The sequence below is a fragment of the Papilio machaon genome, chromosome 10 (assembly GCF_912999745.1).
Source record: "Papilio machaon chromosome 10, ilPapMach1.1, whole genome shotgun sequence".
Lineage (NCBI taxonomy): Eukaryota > Metazoa > Arthropoda > Insecta > Lepidoptera > Papilionidae > Papilio > Papilio machaon.
The window spans coordinates 6,889,144-6,913,954 of record NC_059995.1 but is presented as its reverse complement, the minus strand read 5'-3'; the positions used below and the strand labels follow the sequence as shown (position 1 = coordinate 6,913,954).

General features: G+C 36.3%; 1 protein-coding gene across 1 annotated transcript; it reads left to right on the top strand.

The window, feature by feature from the left end:
• Positions 1-23,067, top strand: LOC106718015 (Fanconi anemia group I protein homolog). The gene is made up of 26 exons (XM_045679818.1): positions 1-257; positions 336-446; positions 710-882; positions 1,332-1,499; positions 1,879-1,989; positions 2,360-2,490; positions 3,169-3,368; positions 3,697-3,824; positions 4,490-4,704; positions 4,980-5,184; positions 5,424-5,588; positions 6,147-6,250; positions 6,460-6,617; positions 7,399-7,575; positions 7,914-8,102; positions 8,563-8,777; positions 9,558-9,734; positions 10,467-10,594; positions 10,869-11,062; positions 11,526-11,681; positions 12,250-12,448; positions 14,739-14,925; positions 15,719-15,908; positions 16,741-16,846; positions 20,876-21,112; positions 22,892-23,067. The coding sequence occupies exons 1-26, from the start codon at positions 159-161 to the stop codon at positions 23,065-23,067; spliced, it is 4,299 nt and encodes a 1,432-aa protein (XP_045535774.1). The 5' UTR covers positions 1-158.
• Positions 23,068-24,811: the final 1,744 nt, after the last annotated feature.

Below are 24,811 nucleotides of genomic sequence, written 5' to 3'. Positions count from 1 at the left end.
CCCAAACACCGATAAACCAAACACGCAACAAGAATTACAAAAAATGAAAAGTAATATTTGTAGGGTACATTATAAAGTTGTATAATATAAAGTTCATTTACTTGATTAAGTATAGTTTGTTTTCACTACCAATTGTTTCTATATTTTTGTGATTTACAATGGACGCAAGCAAAACATTCGCTAAAATAATAGAACTTGGCAAAAATAATAACAAACGTGAAGAATTACAAGAATATTGTAAATTAAAAATTGATCAGGTATGTATGAAATAATGCAATGTTAAAATTGAAGTAAAGGATAATTACTTCATTAAATTTGTGAAAATTATTCACCAGATTATCAGTTTTCTACCACGGCGCATTTTAAATTCCGATGGGGCGGGCCTCCTAGATTGTATATTAAATGGAATATCCGATGAACCATCTTTGGGTACAAATAAAGTTAAAGTAAGTAAAGTGTTCAATTTACGATTAAGTTGAAGTTATTAAGTTAAAACTACACTAAAAATGTAGATGATAAGTCATACATAACATTTAAAACCTCACTTGTAGGCTTAGGATATGTGAATCGTGTTTTCAACAGCTATATGACCTTTTTTAACAGCTTGTCTGCAAAATGACTTCATGCATTGAAGGGCAGGGTAATAAGGTTCCTATTCTAACTAAGATGTTTCTAGTCAATATATTTACATGTACTTCTATATTCACAGATAATTGATGTAGTACTTAATACACTGCGAAAAGAATCAATTTCCCTAACTCATAGCAGTGATATTATGAGTAGAGTGCTACCGGAACTACTGAAACAGAATGTCACAGATTTAGTCAGATGGTGTGATGATTGTGTGCAATCTATTGTTGAAGACAGTGATACCAATATGATGTGAGTTTAATTACGTTTTCAATCAAATTATCACATAACAGCGTCACAAATGCGCTGATGCAAATGAGCTGATACGCCTACAAGCATGCGGTATTTAGCAATGTTGTGTAGTTTGTACTAACCTATAATAAAATCATTATCGTTTGATAATGGTTGAAATTATTAACATGTGAAAAACATATTCTCGATTTCAAAGGTTACAGCGTTTATGATTTCCAGCGTCAATATGTGGCAACATTATTAAATCTGTATACTGGAAGTTACCAAATGTTAATCATGGTTTACCGTTGCTGTAATACTTGTACGAAAACATTGTCATTGCTCTCATTATTGAAATAAGAAATCAACCCGTCTAATGAAAAGAGTTACATCACTTATGTGATTTAAGAAATTTAGTAACTCTTCATTCATGGATGGATTGCCATATTGAGACCACAAAATGTTTTTAGATGGAAGGATATCCTACCGGAACGTTTGAATGCAATTGCTACTTACAACAGTGTAAACCACTGTGGTACTGATATGACCGGTGCTGAATACAAACAACAGTGTATACGCACACTGTGTCAGTGCAAATGGAAGGATCATCAGCTAGTACAACTTACAGCTATGTTCATGTTAGTATAAAAAATCAATAGTAGCATGTTATTTGTGAAGAATTTTCATTAGCCATTGGTTTCTGGGACCAAAATCCCTGTTTAAAACATTTTTTTTTATGACTAAGTAGTCACTGTTTCCTTTGAAGAGGCATTTACAGTTTTACCGGGCTTGAGGTGGCCGGGCGCAGATGGCGCTTAGCCTAAACCTCGTTTAAGAGAAACTAGGCTCAAATGCTCTCTCAGGAGCCTCGGCTCGGGCAGTAATTTCATTATTATTACCGGATTGGATAAAACATATTGTTATCCCCGTTTTGTTAAGGATAATGACAGGGATGACAATATTTTTTAAATAGAGGTTATTTAATATCTTAATAGTTATTCTGATTTCTTAATTTAGAGATATGGAATTATCAAAAAATAATCATAAACAAGTAGTAAATAAGATATGTTCACATATCATGGGGTTAACACCTACGGAACTTCCACCACTGGTTCACAGACTTGTAAGGTATGATTTTGTTTCAATTACTATATGTTTCTACTGTAATGACACACTTGTATTAATAAATATTGAAGTCGGTTTTGTCAGATAGAATGAAAGGGATAATCTAATATATAAATTTCTCGTGTCACAGTTTTCGTTGCCATACTCCTCCGAAACGGCTTGACCGATTCTCATGAAATTTTGTGAGCATATTCAGTAGGTCTGAGAATCGGCCAACATCTATTTTTCATACCCCCCCCCCCCATTTTTTAACTGCGCGCGGATGGAGTCGCGGGCGACAGCTAGTACTTTGTATAAATGTCACTGAAGAAAGTTATAGTGTATTTATAAAATATATTTTATTAAGCAATATAAAAAGGTTTATTTCTTTCAGACTGTGCAAGTTATATCACTTAGAAATTGTGCTGGCGCAATTAAGTCATTACTTTAACTTACATCTCTATAGTAAACTGGAGCCTCCGCCACAGGATTCTGAATCTACAACTATGGACATTGATGATTTAGGTAAAATTATTTTTTGGCTTTGTATGGCAATCAGGATAGTTAAGCTAGTGCGTACCATCTTTAGATCATCATCACTTAAAATCAGGTGGAATTGTTGTCAAGACCTAGCTTATCTTAATAATATTATAAATGCAAATGTTTTGATGTATGGATGGATGTTTGTTTGGAAGTAACTCCGGAACAGCTCAGCGGATCTTGATGAATTTTGGCACAGATGTAGAACATAGTCTGGAAGAACACATAGGCTACTAATTATTTATTTTTTTAATTCCGCGCGGACGGAGTCGCGGTCGACAGCTAGTTCAATATAAAACAAAAAGTCTAATAGAGTATGAATAATTTTATTGATATTGTAAATTAAAATGTTATATACAAATTATAGATAACTAGCTTTTACCCGCGACTCCGTCCGCGTGGAATAAAAAATAGAAAACGAGGTAAAAATGATCCTATGTCCGTTTCCTGGTTCTAAGCTACCTGCCCACCAATTTTCAGTCAAATCGATTCAACCGTTTGTCAGGTATAGGGCGGCTCGATATATAGTGTAAGCGGCTTGAGTTATAAATAGTGTAACTAACACGACTTTCTTATATATATATATGCTGCTATGAGTTATAGTATATATATATATATATATATATATAGATTTCCAAATACTATTTCTTTATCCTAATTTAGCACAGCTAAGTCCAGCTGAATTAAGCAGTTGTCTCTCCACATGTATATATCACATGACACAAGGTACTGCGGAGCATGAACTCATAAAGAAACACATCAAGACGTGGCCAAAAACTCAACTGTTGCGAGCTCCCTTCCTCGTTGATATTGCTCTTGCTGTGTCAGATAAGGGTGCTGAGTTTAAATCAGTATGCTTAGATGTAAGTCTTTTTTATGTTTTTAAACATTTTCTTTGTTTATTTGATTCTGCCTTTGCACTTTGATTTGTTCTGTTCCAAACATAATGTAATACTATGCAATAACTTATGATATTTGCCCTCTAAAGTGCTTATAAATTCAGCATATTTTTTTTTAGTAAACTATTTATAGTGTCTAAGATTAACAAGTCCTAATAAACTTTTCGATTTCATTTTTTTAATAATCAGATTAAATTTGAGAAAACAAAGGTCCACTATTATATACTTTAAAACAATGAAAACTTGCTTTATAATTTTGCTAATTTGCCTATTTTTTTATTTATCTTTGCAGGCAATAAAGTCAGCAATAGAACAGCGTGCGCTGGACGAGTTACGGTGCAAGCAATCAGCTTGGGTGCGCTCTGTACTGCCGCCTGATGTAGATGTAGTCAGTGTGCTTAAAGTACTTACCACTGAAAGGTAAGTCAATTTAGTTTAGGTAGTTCTTATATAGTAAAAAACCACCATTTCATCATTCATTCAACCATTAGTATGATTCTTTTTGAATATCTTGGCGGTCCAAGGACATTCGCGTGCTCAGCAGTAATCTCCCATTGCATTCAACTAAGAGCTGGCAAGATATCTGAAAACTACTATACCTACCTACTTTCAACAGTGGTAGACGCCAGCAACAACATCAGTTGCACGAATTGGTCGGATCGCCCGGTGAAATACCACGACCACAGAAGTCAGACGTGAAGTGGAAGTAATTCCGCGTACAGTCTGATGAGTGTGGTACCGGAGGCCTAATTTTAGTTCCTCTTTCCCTTTCCACCCCTTTTCTTTTAAAGAAAGACTGGGAAGGGGAGGTAGATTTGATGGAGGAGGAGATGCATAGGAAGGTTAAATTTTTTTTTTGTGCGTCTCCTCCTTCGTCGATTGAGGGTAGGCAACGCAGGGAGGGCAGCGGTCGCTTCGCCATTTCGGCGAATTCATGTGGCCGCTTGCTCATTTGCCACCTTGTAATATAAAAAAAACAACCAATAGCTAGTGTGTAGAAGAAATTTCAAATCATTCAGAATTGTTTTTAATACTTCTGTCATTTAAACAATTTTAGTAAGTAAAGTATATATTTATATTTTCAGTGCCAATCACAGAGAGTTGACAGTACTGGGTTTAATTAATTTGGCATTCTCTCTACTTGGTGTGTCTCGTCTCAAGCCAGTAGCGCCTGTACTGTGGTCGCATGGGAAGCTGATACTGGTCCGTCTGTGCAAGACTCAGCCCGCTACCACTGGACATATACTGAGTCAGCTCGCTGATAGACTATGTGGAGATGTTACCCAGAGACAGTATTCAGGTAAGAATGTGTTAGCTATATCTCGTGGATAAAGTATTTGATTTAGCATGTTGGGAAACAAGTTGGTCTAAGTGCCGGTTACAGTCCTAAGCTATTTTTAGTTTGTAAAATTCCTCTCACTTAATTTTTTCTCTTTTGCTATGCTCTTAAGTGATGTCAAATCGCCATTTTTATTAATGATTTTGTCTAATAAGAAAGCAATTTCTCAAATTCGATGTGAATTTTCTGAAATTAGCGAAATTACACTTACTAAAGCTATGTATGTTTATTTACAGAATGTTTCTATATACTATGCAAATTGACTCCGGTGTCGGTGGAACCTTGCACTCAGGTGAACCTGATCCTTGAGAACTGTCAGCCGGCGGACGCTGAGTACGAGAGCGCTGCGCTGGTGCTGGCCGCCGTACACCCGCTGCTCGCCTTCAGCACCAGGGTTAGAGATGCTCTGGTGATGATCTGCCGCAAGGGATTATACGCAAGGTATGAACCAAGTTACTTTACCAAGGATCGGGGAACAAAAAATCAGTAGATAATATCTTGAGCAGTCTAGAGTAAAATGACACTCTATGACAATTATAACAAAATTAACACTGATGTGACAATTGCTTTAATATATAATGTCGTTTTTAATATTGTACAGAGTAGAGAAAAAAAAAGGAAATTGTGGGTTACGATAGTTTACATCGGAGTAGTCATTAGTCAATAGCTGTAATGTACAGGGACTCGCTGCACCGCTGCCTGTCGGTGTGCGGCTTCCTGACGGTACTGCGACATATCAAGCTGTCAGGCGCACTGCCCACCAGCCAGGGTTTTGGAGACCAGTTCAGTGTTCAGTCCTACCTCACCCAGCTCACTGTCGACGTGCACGCCACGCAGAACGGAGCGTAAGTACACTTATCACAATCATGGGCGTGAATGGGAGGTGCAATGGGAGAAGCTGCCCCCCTCCCTGCAGAATCGAAAAAACAACAAATAAATATAAAAACAAAATCGAAATATTAAGACACTAGCTGTCGCCCGTGACGCTGTTCGCTCGGTATAAAAAAAATAAAATAATAAGTAGCCTATGTGTTCTTTCAGACTATGTTCTACATCTGTGCCAAATTTCATCAAGATCCGTCGAGTCGTTCCGGAGATATCTTAAAACAAACAAACATCCATCCATCCATCTAAATATTCGCATTTATAAAATTAGTAAGATTTACAAATCTTATAGATCCACATAGATAACTCAAAAACTACATGTCAATTTCTTCCAATATTTGGAATTTCTACCTGTCCCTTCTCCTAGATCTAGGCTAGATCATCGTCAGGCGACGCCCTAATGCCACAATTTTTGTAAAATTATTCTATTTTCTTGGAATTGTCCCTAGGGGGTCGATTTGGGTGTAATTAGGGTGTTTTCTTTTTCGTGTTATTTATACTTCTTTGTTATGTGATAGTGTGACGTCACGTGTACGTAACGAGGCGATGTGTATGGAAGTGGTGTCAATACTTCGCCGCTGTCTAGTGCAAGATGCGAACGTTAAACAGTTGTTTTACACAGGTTAGTACGAGTATAGTCATTAATTTTACTTGTATTTTCGCCCCACCAGGATTTTCATCAAAATTTCTTTAAAAAAAACAAGTTTCATTTCACGTAGATACGACATTTTTTCGTATGAAAGTAAAGTCGGCATTCGAGTCGGTGTTTATTATTTTGTATTACTCAGTCTGGTTTATTGATTTTTTTTTCATTATTTTTATATTTTGCAGAGTTATACGAATGTGTGAAGGATAAGCCAGCGCTTCATGAAGCTGTATTGGAACTACTCTATGAGCATCTGAACCAGTTCCTGCCTGAAGATGAAGACGGTGCAGTGATACTGCTTGATGATTGTATACAAATTACATCTACCTCCGCTGTACTCACTGTATGTGTTCTAATACATAAATTATTTTCATACATTTTATTGTAAGGGGTTAAATGAGCAATCTGAATATTTAATATTTTGTGAAAACCATTATCTGTCTATAGAACGTCGGTGGCTCAGGGGTTAAGCACTTGACTTGCAATCTGCAGGTCCTGGGTTCGAATCCGGCCATGTACCAATATGTTTTTCGATTTACATATGTACATTTATCCGACGTTCTTACGGTGAAGGAAAACATCGTGATATAACCTGCACATATCGGAGAAGAAATTCAATGATATGTGTGAAGTCAACCCGCACTTGGCCAGCGTGGTTGACTATGTCCTAGTCACTCCTAACTTGGGGTAGGCTTCGAGCCCCTCAGTGGGGACGTATAGTGAGCTGATGATGATGATGATGATTATCTGTCTCAGAGTAATTATTTGAAAATTATTTATCTATGTAATCACGATATTTAAATATGACCAATAATAATTAGAATGTTTGCATGTAATATTGAGCAGCACCTAGCGGCTCAAACTTTACGTATTTGACAGGTTTGTTGAATAGTGTTGAGTGTAGAATTAAACATTCTGCCAAAAATGTGGCATTATGGCCACCAAGACCTTTGCCTTTTTAGTTAAGTACAAGATAGAAAAAATATAGATTAGAGAATCGAGCGGGACATATTAATAACGAGGTATAGTCTATGCATATATGTCAAACATATTTGATCTTTTACCGGATGACCGTTTTAAAAAGGAATAAAATGTATAATTATATTTTTGTTTTATCATTCCAGGAACCGATCTCCCGACTGTTGTACCTGGTGGCGCAGTTCCTGCAGCCGGTGGAGGAGGACCTGGAGGACATCCTGTCCAGCCCAGAGCTGGAGACCGCCAGCGCACATCTGAAGAGCAAACTGAACATTGTCATGGACAAATTGTGCTCTTCTGATAATATTGCTAATATTAATATGGTAATCCTACATCTATATATATAAAAGAAAGTCGTGTTAGTTACACTATTTATAACTCAAGATAGGTCGAACTGATTTAGCTGAAAATTGATGGGGAGGTAGCTTAGAACTAGGAGACGGACATGGGAACTTTTTTATCTTGTGTGCATTTTTTTTATTCCGCGGGGACGGAGTCGTGGGTAAAAGTTATAATAAATAACCATAAGTTTATTATGCAAATTTATCCAATGAGAAAATTAGCACCATTTTAGAAATCTATTTACCTTATTTTACTTTAAAAATTAAAAAAAAAATGTATAATTAATAAATTGGAAATTTGGAAATTTTTCTATATCCAGGAGGATCCAGGTTTGTCAGATTTAACACCGGAATCGAAAGCGAAGTGCATCAAGGTGCAACAAGTGCTGCAATGTCACGAGGCGCTGGCGGCTCATCTCGTGATGCAGTGGACTCCCGCCAGCAGGAGCGCACCTACCAACCTCTACAAGATATACAAAGCTTGCAGTGAACTGATGGATCAAACGAAGGTATATATCACATGGTGTCATCTTTGTCATGTTCCTCAATGAAACATAAAAATTACGCTATACTATAAACCTAAAATAAAAAAAAAAATAAAAAAACTTGTGAGCCGTCATGGGACGCCTGACAGATGTGAAACATCGTGTGTGTACAAGTAATATGCATAAAATATTGAATATTATAATTAAATAAATAATAATAATAATAATGAAAATAATGATAATAATAAATATTAATAATAATAAATAATGATAATATATATATATATATATATATATGTATACCTCAGTATAGCATGGCGACCCGTCGCCACGGCAAGCGTCGCCACGCCAACAATTCGGTTTACAAGTGATCCTATAGATGTTTCACATCAAAATACCATAAGATATGTTTAGTTCAATAAAGACAGAAATAAAAATGTCTTATTTAATTTTAGATTATGGTCTATTTTTTTTTACATTTCAGACACCATCGAAACAAGGTAAAAAGAATACTAAGTCACTACTCAACGAAACAGGAGAAACTGCAAAATCTCAGAAAAGTCAGAAAACACAGAAGGATAAAGGCAAAGGTGTTATGAAATTGTCAAACATGGTGAAAGACCGAACGGGACCATTCAAACCTTTACCCTGTTTATGGGATCTTAAGTTTTGTTTAAGGATTCTCATCTTGTTGTACAGGTAATTATATATTTTTTATAGATACCTAAATATAGATACCATATTATCCAAATCTTATATATATAAAAGAAAGTCGTGTTAGTTACACTATTTATAACTCAAGATCGGTCGAACTGATTTAGCTGAAAATTGGTGGGCAGGTAGCTTAGAACTAGGAGATGGACATAGTAACTTTTTTTATCTTGTGTGCATTTTTTTTATTCCGCGCGGACGGAGTCGCGGGTAAAAGCTAGTATACAATAAATGAATTATTTCACATCTAATATATTTGAACTTTGAAATCGATACGTAAATTTTAATTATTTTGTACAAAATAAAAAGCATAGATTATTTAATCGTTCTTTAAGCAATTGATTATGTTTTCGATATTTAGTTCTGTTAAATAAAAAAAAAAGGATAAGTAAAAAGTTCAAAATTTATTGATTTTAGTCTTTCAAAGAGCGAGATGTCATTTAATTCTAATTTTACCCCTGAATTTTATAGAATAGGACTGAATTAGTAAAATCTATTTATCTATCTATAAAGATATCATATTAAATGATTTTATATGTTATAATAAACCAATATACAAACAATAGTATGTATGGTTTTTCATATATTATATAAGGCAAACGACCAAGCGTACATCTGAATTCTCGCAAAATAGTAAAGCAAATACTACTCATATATATCTGCAATTGCAGATTCATTGCCCATTTTAATCGACGGAGAGAATCCCTTTCCTTGCGTCCCCTACTCAGTCAAAATTGACTTCCTCTTCTCATCATTTATGTGTTGCAGTGAGGAGGTTCCGTGGTCATCAGTGGAGCAGCGCAACCAGATCCGGGCAAGGCGAGACTTCCACCAGTGGGCACTGCGCGGTGTCATGGCCGCGGTGGCAGAGTGCGGACACACGCGACACGCGCTGACACATCTCGTTAAAATAGCAGCTTTATTATACAGAAGATGTGTTATCAGGTGTGTTAAGGTGTCATTAGATTCACCATGTGTCTCGCAATGGATGGATGGATGAATAATTGTTAGTTTTCGTGACTAAAATCTCTGTTTAAAATATGTCTCTGCTTTGTTAAAGATATTGAGAGGGATGACTATATGTTTTATATAGGAATTTTGGTAGCAAAACCAACGATAAATTAAATAAATAACACATCTTATTAATACATTGTATTATAAATGCGTTCAGAGAGCGTCGGTGGCTCAGGGGTTGAGCACTTGACTTGCAATCTGCAGGTCGATTTTCGATTTACATATATGTACATTTATCCGACGTTCTTACGCTGAAGGAAAACATTGTGATGTAACCTGCACATATCTGAGAAGAAATTCAATGATATGTGTGAAGTCAACCCGCACTTGGCTATAGTTGACTATGACCTAGTCCCTAACTTGGGGTAGGCTCCGAGCCCCTCGGTGGGGACGTATAGTGAGCTGATGATGATGATGATTATAAATGCGAAAGTTTAAATGGATGGATGGATGTTTGTTAGAAGTTATCTTCAGATCAATGAATCTTGATGAAATTTGTCAAAGATGTAGAACATAGTTTGGAAGAACACATAGGTTACTTTTTAAGTTTTTTTTTTAATTTCTTGTGGAAGGAATGGCGAGCGATAGCTTTTTACAGGTTATATTAGTAATTCTACAATTAATAACAAATAAGGTTGAATTTGTGTACCATTTTTTTTCCAGATTTGAAGACTTGTGCAACTTCGATGAGCAAACAGCGCTAGGTTGTTTGGATGTATTCAAAAGTTGTCTGAGCTTTATATTGTCAAGTAACTACTCCCTAAAATTAGAATCTCTCGTGCCGTATATCAGTAAGTTAAATTTTACTTTATATACACTAGCTTTTACCCCAACTCCGTCCGCGCGGAAAAAAATAGAAAACGGGGTAAAAACTATCCTATGTCCGTTTCCTGTTTCTAAGCTACCTGCCCACCAATTTTCAGTCAAATCGATTCAGCCGTTCTTGAGTTATAAATAGTGTAACTAACACGACTTTCTTTTATATATATAGATTTCCACTGATTCGATCGCGACTGGCAGCATTATAGTTAGTGGAAAAGGTGTCTAAATAATTTTAAATTATAGCGGGACTGACAGATACTACAGTGGCAGCTAGTATAGCAAACATATTAGAGCACATACATACTGCGCTTGCACATCTCGAGGTAGAAGGCACAGAAGACGCAGATGCGACTGGAAAGAAGATCTTGTCAGCTTTGTGCCAGCTAGCCACGTTACTGCTGGAGACACCATTACAACCCAGCCCGGAGATGAGTCGAGTTAGTAATAACACATCTTCTTAATATATATAAATCTCGTGTCACAATGTTTGTCCTCAATGGACTCCTAAACCACTTAACCGATTATAATAAAATTCGCACACCATGTGCAGTTCGATCCAACTTGAGAGATAGGATAGTTTAAATCTCAAATTATAGTCGCAATTTTAATTTATTGCTAATTATTTGTCTGTTATTATTTGACAGTCACAATTATCTGTTAACTCCAAATGATTCTAACAGATGTCGATACCTTTCTACTGGGTTGAGTAAGTAATCAATAGATGGCGCTGCTATGGTAAATCTACGAACGTGTCATAAGCTTATTAACTGCACGCGGACGGAGTCGCGGGCGACAGCTAGTAATTTATATATTCTTTAAAGAGAATGAGTTGGCAACATTATTATACAATGAGAACACACCTTACTGTAGATGATTTTTCCAGCTGTTTTGTGTTTACAGGTGATAATAAAGTTGGAGGAGTACGTACGGCGCAGCAAGCAGGACTGGTTGCAGCTGCTGGTGCCGCTGCTGGCCGCAGCCTGCCGGGAGCAGCATGAGGCGCAGCTGCTGGACGACCTGCTGGAGAAGCTTGCTACTGCACTTGGCAGGATTGATGTCAGTACTTTAAGCTTTTTTTAATATTGATACAACCATCACAATGTATGAGTGAGACAGATGATACAGAGTAATAAGGGATGAGAAAGAGATAGAGCTATTACATGTTAAATTATTTCTAAAAGTATGTTGTACTAGTTGTCGCCCGCGACTCCGTCCTCGCGGAATTACAAAAAATAATAATTAGCCTATGTGTTCTTCCAGAATGCTATACATCTATGCCAAATTTCATCGAGATACGTTGAGTTGTTCTGGAGATATCTTCAAAAACATCCATCCATCCATCTAAATATTCACATCTATATATATAGTCAAAAAGTGGTGTTAGTTACACTATTTATAACTCAAGAACGGCTGAATCGATTTGACTGAAAATTGGTGAGCAGGTAGCTTAGAACCAGGAATAGGACATAGGATAATTTTTACCCCGTTTTCTTTTTTTTTTTATTCCGCGCGGACGGAGTCGCGGGAAAAAGCAAGTTTATAATAACCTTGCATTTAAGTTGGCACCTTCGAGTCAAGAGTACTCTTCTGTTTGACGTGCCAACTCAGTCACTATTTGCAATAGGAAGAAGACTCATCGGATGTGGAAGATTCTGAAATATTTCCAAGTATAGACTCTCGTACGGGACACATTGCTCTGAACCACGTGTGCGCTCACCTCGGCTATAGGTTCAAGTCCGTGGAACATCTTCTGACCCGTGCTCGTGATCTGGCGAGCGCGCTGGACACTGCTGCGCCATCTCATCATACGAGGATTGAAAAAGGTAATTTATCTAATAAAAAGCCATTTTGTGAACAGAATGTTAAGTAAAATGTATTAAAAATTACACCATTTAACATTATACAAAGTTATTAATACACATTACTTATGCGGGTGTAATATTATTCCTAAAATTAATGTAATATTTTTGTTATTTTTTTCCAATATGTGTTACCTAATGTTACACGAAATATTAGGTCCTTACATATGAAATTGGCGTTTTGTATGGGAGGAACAAAAAGTCGAATATTTTTTAATATAATATATTTAATTAATCAAAGTATGAACCATTATTTTCTATGCACTTTTGCCATCTCATAGGTAGTTCATTGATCCCTTTACTAAAAAAACCAGTCGGACGGGAATCAATAAAATCTTTGAAGGCGATTTGGACTGCCCCATCGAAGTTGAATTTTTTCCCTTGCAAGAAGTTATCCAAATTTCGAAAAAAATGGTAATCTGTTGGAGCAAGGTCCGGGGAGTACGGAGGATGTCTTAGACTTTCCAATTGAAGCTCTTCTAATTTAGTAGCCGTCTGTTGCGCAGTGTGTGGTCTAGCGTTGTCGTGAAGCAGCAGTGGCGTGGAGCGATTGACCAGCCTAGGTTGTTTAGCCGCTAGCTTTTCCATCATGGTTTGCAATTGCTGACAATAGACATCAGCCGTAATAGTCTGGCCAGATTTGAGAAAACTGTAATTAACAATACCGGCACTAATCCACCAAACGCTTACAAGTAACTTTTTTGGGGTTAATTTTCGCTTGGGGCAGGATTTGGCTGGCTGGACAGGATCCAACCATTGCGCTGAGCGCTTCCGATTATCGTAAAGAACCCATTTTTCATCACAGGTAATGATTCGGTTTAAAATACCTTCATTATTGTGCCGGTTTAGTAATGTAACGCAACAGTCGACGCGCGTTTGCCGGTTTGCTTCAGTCAATTCGTGAGGTACCCACCTTTCAAGCTTTTTAATCTTCCCAATTTGCTTCAAGTGAATTAAAACAGTTTTATCACTAACATCGCAGCATGCAGCTAACTCGGACGTGGTTTGCGATGGATCCGCTTCCACAATAGCCTTCAACTCTTCATTATCAACTTGAGTCTCAGGCCGTCCACGGGGCTTGTTCTGCAGATCGAAATTTCCAGAACGAAAACGTTGGAACCAAAAACGCACTGTGTTTTCTTTTGCCACACGACCGCCATACACATCATTCACCCTTCGAGTCGTTTCCGCAGCACTAGTGCCACGGCGGAACTCGTACTCGTAAATAATGCGATATTTTAAGTTTTCCATTTTGTAAAATGAGTGACGCAAACAGAAAAAAACAGAAGAAAAAAAACAAATGAATGACGGTCATCGAACCACAAATACATGAGTCTATAGCTGTACAAATTTGAATTTGGAATTCCTTACCAAAGAGGAGAAATTCGTGATTAAAGTGGCCAGTACGAAAAACGCCAATTTCATATGTAAGGACCTAATAAATAAAATAAATAAAAAAATAAATTACATAGATAAATGAACTTCTTGTTATTATATATTATCATTTGAAATGCTCGATTCTTTTGAAATTTCACCAATATCTACCCTTGCTCGCCTTTTCATTTTAAGTTAATTTCTTGTAGTTACAATTTTTTTTTATATATTGAAAAAGCTAGCGCTTGACCACAATCCTACCTTCTTTTTTTATGAGGTGATGGATGATGAGGTCTAAAGATGGTACGAGCTAGCTTTGTAAATGCCTATTCACACTACTCTTGAAGGCTACCACATCGTACTTTGACGGAAAAACTGACGCCAGGCAATTTATTCCAAATCCTTTTTATTGTCAAAACCGTACAATAGTGGTAGTCGTCAGCAACAACATCAGTTGCACGAATTGTCCACGCTCAGTGAAATACCACAACCACACAGAAGACAGACGTGAAGTGGAAGCAATTCCGCGTACAGTCTGATGAGTGTGGTACCGGAGGCCTAATTTTAGTCCTCTTCCCCTTCACAATTTTTAATTATTAGAAAAGGATGGAAAGGGGAAGTGGATTTTGCAGAGGAGGGGGAAATATCCTCTTTCTGTGCGTCCCCTTCTCCGTTGATTAAAGGATTTGCAGATGTCCATGGGCAACGGTCGCCTCGCTGTTTCGGCTAATTCAGGTGACTGCTCGTTTGCCACCTTTTCATATAAAATAAAAAATTGATACAAAAAATAATGCTATTTTCGTATTTTTGAAAGAGATATGACAATATATTTTGACAATGAGAAAATAACAGTTAACTTTGTCTCGTGTTATATTTTCAGAGGTGAAGGAGGTGTACAAGTGCGTTGTGGTACAGTTATGTCAGTTGTCGGTGTGGGCGGGGGGAGTGGCGCGCATGCGCACTTCTGCTGCGGGCTGCGACCGCGTGCTCGCAGTCTGCGTGCGTCTGTACGCATTGCTAGCCACACTAGTACGACATATACAGCCTGAGCTAGCTATCGCACTTAGGTATGTAGCAATTGACTAGCTACAGCTCTCTGTCTCTTTATATCTTTCTTTTTTTTTGTTTTTTTTAGGGACTTTGATTCTTATGAACATGTCAGTCCCATAAAAAATAATTCTATTTCTCCTCTCACTCCTTCCCTCCATAAATATATTTGCTACACTGAATTTTTTTTTTTTTTATAATATGTATACAATAATATATGTAGACTCGCTACAACACTTTCTTAGTTTGTAGGTGTCGCACCTTTATCAATATACAATTTAAAAAAGACTAAAAGAAGAAAACAATGATTACTATGTAGCTTAAATGTAAACTGTACTGTACAAAACATTAATAACAAAGATGTGTGAAGAATTACTTCTTGTTCTAACAATATATTGTTTAATTTTCTCTTCAGGGCGATCCCACTGTGTCGGAGCTTAATATCTTTTAGTGCGTTTCCCTTCATATCCCTGCACATCTTTTTTTACGTAACACGAGCAGAGTAACAAACTAGCACATATAGAGTTTTCTGTACAGTACATCTTTTATTTCCAACATCTAGACCAGTGTTTCCCAAAGTGGGCAATAACGCCCCCAAGGTGACGTTTGAAACCTAGGAGGGGGCGATAAGGGGCCCAAAAAATGGGGGGCGTTGAAATTAATTAAAGTAATGAAATTGTGGTTTTTAAGTTTTAGGGCTGAATAAAATTAGGGGGCTCTGAAATATAATTGATTTTCAGAGGGGGCGGTGAAAGAAATAAGTTTGACAATCACTGCTCTAGACTCTAGTATATGAATTAAATTTAATTCCAGATTGGACCGTCTCCTGAAGATATCAGGCAAACGTCTATCATCAGTGATGGACTGCCTCATCACGTATTTGGAGCAGGTGCAGCAGCAGCAAGGGGCGAGGCGTGGTCGTGACAGCCGCCTTGTGCCGCGCCTTGTACTTGAAGCTGAGCAGTTCAACAAGCATGCGACAATACTCGCCAACAAAGCTAAGGTTTCAGTAGCAGACTAGCGTCCTGGGTTGGATTTCTAAGTTGCCCCCCTTTTTACCATGCTTTTAGGGTGAGGTTATATGTGACTGTAATTCGTAGAACAGTGGCAGCCTTTCTATCTAGCGTCCCTGAGCTGTCACCCTACGCCATATAACGCCAAATACGTTTTTATGGTGGAAAATAAGAGTGTAATGGAAATTTAGAAATTGGCAATCAAAGTTCAGAAATATTCATTAAACGCAGAATTATCCTGTTTTATATTACTAATATAATGTTTAACAGACTATATTAGATATCCCATATTTAATCATAAAGCTACACTAAGAGACTCCCTATTTGTACATTTTTTTTGGGCGGCGCTTTGCCGCCATCTCGTAGGGACCTGGGGTGCGGGTTTATACTTATTACTTTATTTATTGTAAACTTACATTAAATCTTAAATCTAATATCACTATATTATTACTATATCTAGGTTAAAAATTAGATAAAATAAAATATTAAAACTGTATACAATTAAAAAAAAAAACGATAATCGGTATGAAATTAAAATCAGATTAAAATTACATTAAAAATTTCAAATTTAAATTACAATTATAATTAAAAAAAGGTAAAAGCAATAAAAAACAATAAATTACTTTACCCTGCACGCTGATTGTACAGTTAATGCAACGGTTATCATACAGATCATCATCATCAACCTGCCTTTATCCCTATGTAGGGTCAGCACAGTATGTACTACTCCTCCATACATCTCTATCTGCCGTCATATCTAAATTTACCCCCTTCTTACGCATATCATCTTTCACATAATCCACCCATACTTTTTTTTGTTAGGTTGATTATCAACAATACTTTTCATTGGGCATCGCACACGACTTCAAGATAAAGGCTTCGCTTTTACAGCAAGTGTTAAGTGCTAGAGAGGAGCAGAATGACACTGGTACGTAAATCTATGTAAATAATTAAATATATAAAAAATCAACTATTATTGAAAAAAAAAATAAGTTTATTTTTTTTTAATCTATATATATAAAAGAAAGTCGTGTTAGTTACACTATTTATAACTCAAGAACGGCTGAATCGATTTGACTGAAAATTGGTGGGCAGGTAGCTTAGAACCAGGAAACGGACATAGGATCATTTTTACCCCGTTTTCTATTTTTTATTCCGCGCGGACGGAGTCGCGGGTAAAAGCTAGTTATTAATATTTCGAGAGATTTTAATAATTATGTTTATCATAATGTTCTAATAGTCAAAATATATCAGCTGATAATTTATAGTGGCGGCCATTTTGAATTTATTCATTGTGTATTGTAACAGACTTATCGTTTGATGTCGTAAACTATTAATATAATTGATTAATTTGTTTCCAGCCGAGGAAGATGACATGAATGACGCGATCACTAACTTAACGTGATACTATGTTAAGTTTATAAAGAATTTATAAAAACAATTTCAATGTGTTTTATTAAACATAGAGCCTGTTTCACAAAGTACAAGTAAATCTTGAATAAGCAATTGGGAACTTATCTACGCATATTAATAAAGTTGTAGTGTCTGTGTGTAATATCAATAAAAAAACATATTTCGTACTCATATTGTATTTAATATACTAAAAATGCAATTTTAAAAATGTTTGTATGTCTATCCTCAAGGCCGCGTTTGTTCCGGGTTATCTCCGGAACGGTTAGACCGATTTTGACAGAACTTTACGGAAGGTAGTTGATGCATGCGGTCATGTTTTAGGCTGTTTTCTGTCCCGACGCAGTTGCGGACGACCGCTAGTTTGTAAAATTTTTCACAGAAGTATTATATGTCAGTTAATTTAACCGTGTAGTTCTGAGATCTTTGACAAAACAAAGATAACAATATGTTTTAAACTGAGATTTTGGTCTCAGAAACCCTTGTTTAGTAATCCAGCACTTTACATGGACATTACATAGTAAAGGAATTATTTTTATAAATCTAAGCCCCAATGAAACTGCCTTGGGTTTTCTATCACAAAATTGCTGTCAGTTTTGTTACTCTGTTGTTTTTAGTCAAAGTCGCGAGTGAGCATTAGGTAATTCAAATTCATGGAAATGTCGTTACAACATTACGTTAACTGACTGATTTTTTCCGCCGCGTTGCATAAAAGGAAATTAATTAACTCTATCAACAAATATGCCCGCTCGTCGGTTTCCAGTGACCGGCCGATTTCCCTGGAATTAATGATATTGCTTGTTCGAAACGGTCATTATATTCCAATTATTCCGGATATAGCAACGCCCACAAACCTAAAATAGTAAATTATTTGTCGTAATTGATAAATTGCTATTCAAAATGATAAGGTGTATTTTTAGGTAGACGTTATCTATAATTTTGTAATGACAGCATTTTTAAGGGAAAACATGAACACTACTATGATACTTATTATGAAAACTAATATAAAACAACCAACATTATAATATTATTACAATCTTCAAACATAAATATATTTTAATTACAACATCGATTCTGAGAACATTTCGAATAGTTTGGATTCATTCCAAAATTTTGAGTACAATATTTGAAAAGTCTATAAATGTTCCAGTTTCTTAAGATATTGTAATTATTTGCGTTTTGTTTGCGGAGAATATAGCGGAATATTGAAAACTCTTAGTTTAAAAAACATATTACTCTAGTCAGACACTAGAAATTTAACTTCGATCTGTTATCTATACTATAAAAAAGCGAAAATAATTGTATGAAAGAATTCTATGGCTCGGAACCTATTGATGATATATGTCAAACTGACAAACGCAATTTTTAAAAAAGCAATTATTTTTATAAGAGTTTATGTCTTTCGCGTTGTTGTTTTGATTTCGCTACGCTGTAAACGTGTCTATATCGGATGTTTACATTATTAAAATTACATAGAAATCGTTTAAAAGGATGTTATTTGTTTTCTGAGAATTTAATAATACAATACATGTACTTTGTATGCAATTACAAAGAACATGCAAAGGATGTGTTGAACGAGTCTGATAAAAACGAACAGGGCGAAGAGATGCAATAATTGTTATATTTAATGTCTCTATATATATATACATACATACATTATATATATACACACATATATATATATATATATATATATATATATATATATATATATATATATATATATGTATATATATATATATACACTACTACATAGTATATATATATATATATACTATGTAGTAGTCACTGTAATAAATAATCTTTTGCGTACAGGAATTTTTGCAAGTATTTCGGACTATCGGTGACTAAAACAGAGTCCGGTTCAATTTTGTCGTTACAACGTCGAAAATAAGAATGAGCCGTATTACCACGAACTTCTCAAACTTATATTTTATGGGCAATTTTACTGAGAAATTTGAATGCAACCGACATTCCATTCCAAGCGCGCTCGACCGTTGTAATTAGCCTAAAGAATCAGAACTATGACTAACTAGCTTTTGCCCGCCAAATTTCATTAAGATTCGTTGAGCCGTGCCGGATATACCATCAAACAAACAAACGTCCATCCAACATTCCATCTAAACTTTCACATTTATAATATTAGTAAGATAGAGGAAATAGAAATTAAAACAAGACAATGTTTATATTTGAATACTTGCTTTTACCCGCGACTCCGTCCGCGCGGAATAAAAAGTAGAAAATGGGGTAAAAATTATCCTATGTCCGTTTCCTGGTTCCAAGCTACCTACCCACCAGTTTTCAGTCAAATCGATTCAGCCGTTCTTGAGTTATAAATAGTGTAACTAACACGACTTTCTTTTATATTTCTCTTATATATATAGATAGATAGAAGATGTATCTTAATAGATTTTTTTACTTCACGTATGTACTTTGTTACGAAATATTAATTTAAAAAATCAATTGTATCAATATATAAAAGCAAATCACTTTTGTCAGAGGCAGTAATTCAACCCTCTCAATACGTGACTCAGTGCAAATAAGTATCGTGAAATTCGATGATTAATATATTTTGTTACAGTTCCACTTATCGATTCCTTTTAAATTAATCGTTTGAACCGTTTTTATGAAATACGTGACAATTCACGACTCAAAGTTCAAATTATTTGAGATGATTTTCGTGCATATTCACTACTAGCTTTCGCCCGCGACTCCGTCCGCGCGGAATTAAAAAAACTTAAAAAGTAGCCTAAGTGTTCTTCCAAACTATGTTCTACCTTCAAACAAACATCCATCTATCTAAATATTCGCTTTTATAAGTAAAGTAAAACCAATACCTTTACATAGGAATAGAAATTAGAAATTCCTAGTACGAGTTTGAGGCTGTGTTCCTCTGTTTCTTGGCAGAATGTGCTAACTTCGTTAGTAAAATGACAAACAATATTAATAAGGTCCGTGACCGTTCTCCGTAGCCAGCTGACTCAGTACCGAGAAACATAAGCATGGACGCGTTTTCACCGAATCACAACTTCACAGAAATGTCAAATTTCACGCCATCTTGGAACTATAAACGATTATTAAATTGATTACGACTAAATTTATTCGCAACACATGTAGCAGATTGTAGTAAAAGGATTAAAAGAATGGCTTGGCGTCAGGAGTTTATATTGATAGATAGATTATAGATTTCTAGCATTTCGGACTCTTATACTAAGTTAGTGTCTAGATTGTAAATGACTTCTAAACCAATATTTTTCAATATACGATTTTGCAATCACTTTTTAACAATTTTCTTTTTCCTTTGTAGCTGTTGGTAAAATTATTCACAGTATGTTTTTTCCCAGTTTGTCTTCTATGCGTTCCTTAGCCATTGAGCAAATTGTTTTGCAAATTAGGTAGGACGCTCTGAGTTCGTTTATGATCACTTGTACATAAAAACATGCGCGTGATAATTTTACCCTCCTGAATCAGTCGGTTAAAAGTAATAAATCAACATTTCACTGCTACTGTACACCCTAAGTTTATTTTTTTTTTTTGTATTCAATAGCGCTGACAGTTGTGAACACTGTTTTTGTTGGCGACATCAGTTTGACACGGGTCCGGGTTCGAGCCCGCGGCAGCTGGCGGCGCTTCTCGGAATCAGAGGGGGCTTGGGAATCAAATGATGGATTCTCCAAACTACGACTACTGCCAAGCTTTTATTGTGTGTGCTATTCCTGCCAGATCCAATTCCTGCTACAACTGACATCTGCATCGACCCAGCTGTCAGTTTATTACAAGATTGGTTTTACAATTTCTACGACAAAGAAAATATTTTCTAGTTCCAAGTTACATACACTGATAATACTGATAATAATGTTTTTAGCACCTCAAAAATGTTAGGTACAATTACTAAGTTCTAGTAAGCTTGTAGCATGTAGGTACGTAATTACATAATACAAATTATGACTGACAAGTTAATTACAAGCAATTTAAATGTAATGCGATTCCAACATAATAGGTAATAGGAACCAGCCCAAAGGAAATGCTCGGGCCGACACGGGCGCAGTTTTAGGAATCGTTTCTGCACACGGTGCGTGATCTAACCTAATAAAGTGACCGGAAATAGCGAGCGTTCCCACTTTGATTGCATGTTCCGTGAAATCGGTGAACCCCTGCCCACCGCCACCTCGCGGCAACGATACAGAAAATTGGGTCCACTACCTGCGTTAGGGGTGACACTTCCGTGAAAAAAGGTCACTGATTGGTATGATTGTGTCTTTTTGTTATTCTTCCGGTATAATGGATTACCTCCTAAGTTAATAAATATATAAATCGCTTTCCTTCTATTTTCCTACTCACCTCCTATTTACCTACTTAAACTATAGAATTAAATTCAATTTGTTTTAACGATAAAATCGTATAAAGAAAACGCAAGAAATACACTTGAAAGATAGTTGCCGTGATTATTGATCTCCGAAACTACAAAACAAATATTATATGTATATGTTTTACCCAAAATAGCTACTTACTTTTGACTTGACTGGTCACTTAGTACAAACTTAGGCCTTTCGTAAATAAGGCAACGTAAATCTTTGCAATCCGGCGATTTTGAAAATCAGTTTCTCGTAACATGTTTGACAGAATCTTGCTGAGAAAAGTCGCTGCAATTTTCGATGGCAAAATAAATCTATTCAGTTGATATGTAGTCGCTATGCCTGTTCTGAACAGACGACTAGCGTCGACGATTCAACTTAATGTGTACGCAACGCGGCCTCAGTATGAAAACAAATCATATAACGACTCAAGTTCGGCAGTTAAGGAGTTAACTTAGTGTGGTCGTTTTTAGGATTTACAAATTAATGACTGGCAGCCCTACGTCGCATTCTTTTTTTTTCGCGCGCCAACAGATAATGTAAATTTTCGCTTTAGGAACAAACATGCTGCCTATGTCAGTTTCATGCAATAGATACTAGTAATTACTTATATACCACTTTTTGCAAACAACTTTTTACATTTCCATTTAAACATTTTTATTAACCGTGGGACTAATTTTATTCAAGTGGATGTATAACACAACTAGAAATAATTTGAAATTACTGTACCAAAGCCCAAATATGAAAGAGTATAAGTTTCTTAGTAAAGTGTGCCACAAAAATGTAAACTTTGCAGGATTGTATAGGGCTCTCTTCGCTCGTCAAGGTTGTTGTTATTACTTTTTATAAGTTATAAAAACATTACATTTAACTTTACATTAGATAATTAAAATATCTATCACGGAGTTTTTATAGAAGAAAAAATAATCAAACTCTTTTGTACAAACTTAATTATTTCGAAAGAAAATTTAGTGAAATTGAATTTTCGAAATGTTCTGTGAATGGAACGCCTCAGCTTATACCGAGGTTTCTTAATAAAGCGAGTCACTAGAATGGGCATACAAAAATCAAACCTCAAACCTTCAACAATAAGCTATTTAAGTAAAATAAATCATTTCTTATACCTCTCATATAAAATACAATAAATTAAGCACAGTAAAGTACGGTTTCTTCGGAAGTTTTGCTGAAGACTACATAAGGTGCAAAAGATGCCTTGCTATCCTTGCTGCTCTCCTTGCTGCTCGCCGTGCTGCTCACCTTGCTGCACGCCGTGCTGCGCGCCGTGCTGTGGATACTATCGTTGTTGCTGAGGTCATGGCCACCGAAGAGCCGGTCGCCCCTCCCAATCGTTGGGGCGACGGCACACTCGAGCTTCGGCGACTAGTGGCATCTTTTGTGGCGTCGAACAGTGAATTTCTCGTTCAAACCGTTGATAATCAGATGTATGGAATTGAAAATAAAAGCTAAAACTTTTACAAATATTGCTTTTCATTGACTTTGTCCTTAGCATTCACGGGTTGTAAATAAGTAGTATGCTGTATTTGCCCTCACTATTCTCTACTGGATGTTAGGATCATCCACATGGCTGGAGTGTTAGGGGTTCGAAATCGAAAGTAGACGGATGATTTCTCACGGATCTTGATGCACAGATGCACAAGTTACGAGCTTTCCTACTTTCCAGAGTCGCGAGTGACTGGCTAGTACCTCACTAGCTGCCACCCGCGATGGCCAATTTCATATGCATAATTTTGACGAAACCTGCACGCAATACAATCTACGGATTGTGCCAAGTTTAGGTAGGTCGGGACTCCACCAAAGCGGTGTGCTGTGTGAAGAGATGTTTTTCAGCTCGGGGGACTCCAACAAAGCGAGATGTGTGTGGTGTGCACAGCTCACATCTCCGCTTCTATCGCGCCATACAAATATTATACACATCTCCGCACAGCGATCTCCACTGAAGCTGAGCGGAGAGATGTTTTAACACACTATAAAACATCTCTCCGCTCGTCTCGTCTCCGCTTTGGTGGAGTCCCGGCCTAATTCCGCCTTATAGGCCCAGCCATGATGGGATTGCGTAACATGGCATTGAATGCTTGTTGATGTAAATATTTGAAAAAAAAAATCATTATAGTTAGATTACTTTATTCATTATTGTATGAAACAAGATCAGGAAATTGTGAACAGAATGAGTTACGAAGGTCTGTCAGCGCCGCTTGTGTCAGCGCCCCTACAGTTTACTTTCATCTTGATATCTAGAAAATATTAAACATTAAACGAGGCGTTTAAAATAATAAGGGGATAAACGGGCAGACCCTTGGATTATGTTCGCTGGCTTCTTGAACGACTTGGATATATTAGAAAATCCTCCAAACTATAGCATCCATAATTAGCTAAAAAGTTCAGTGCCGAACAAATAGGCAATCGCCACCACCCTTTGGACCAGCGTTTCTTTGACCAGATGATCCTTGATAAATCTTTTTATACTATGTACCTATATAAATAGTATTTTGTGTTTACCTCAGTTCAATAGGAGAGCTAGCAGCAGGGGCCAGGCAGCTTGCAGCCAGGGCCGCAGCCGTTCATGCTAGGGTTACACGTGGAGTATAGGCAGTACCCGCCCCCATGCGGACCGCCCGCAAAACCTCCGTAGTAAACAGGCATTTTATCTCATCAGAGGTGAACTTGCGAAGTTAATGTTTTTTAGATTTTTAAAATAATTTTTATATAAAAACAATGTGAGACACGATGTGTCGTTCTGTAATGTGACTAATTTTTGAAAATGTATTTAAATTGTTTTTCGAATTCTTCATTTCATTTTTAATTATTGAGGAAAAAAGAGGTTATAAAAGAATGTTAAGTTTATTGACATTAATTGTATTAAGGATTTTTTTTATTAATTTTAAGCAGATCGAAATCTTTAATTTATCTACGGCTACGTGGGAGAAAGCAGTACCATGCTTGGCGTCTCATGATGGAAGAATACGTTTTTAAGAAAGAACCTTACACTGGCCGTTAACAATTTTGAAACTTCTTGATTTATTTCATTGTCAAAATGCTCTCAATCATTATAAAAAAAACTGTCAAAATCGTGTAAATGTCCTAAGAAAATTTTGTATGATAAATAAAAT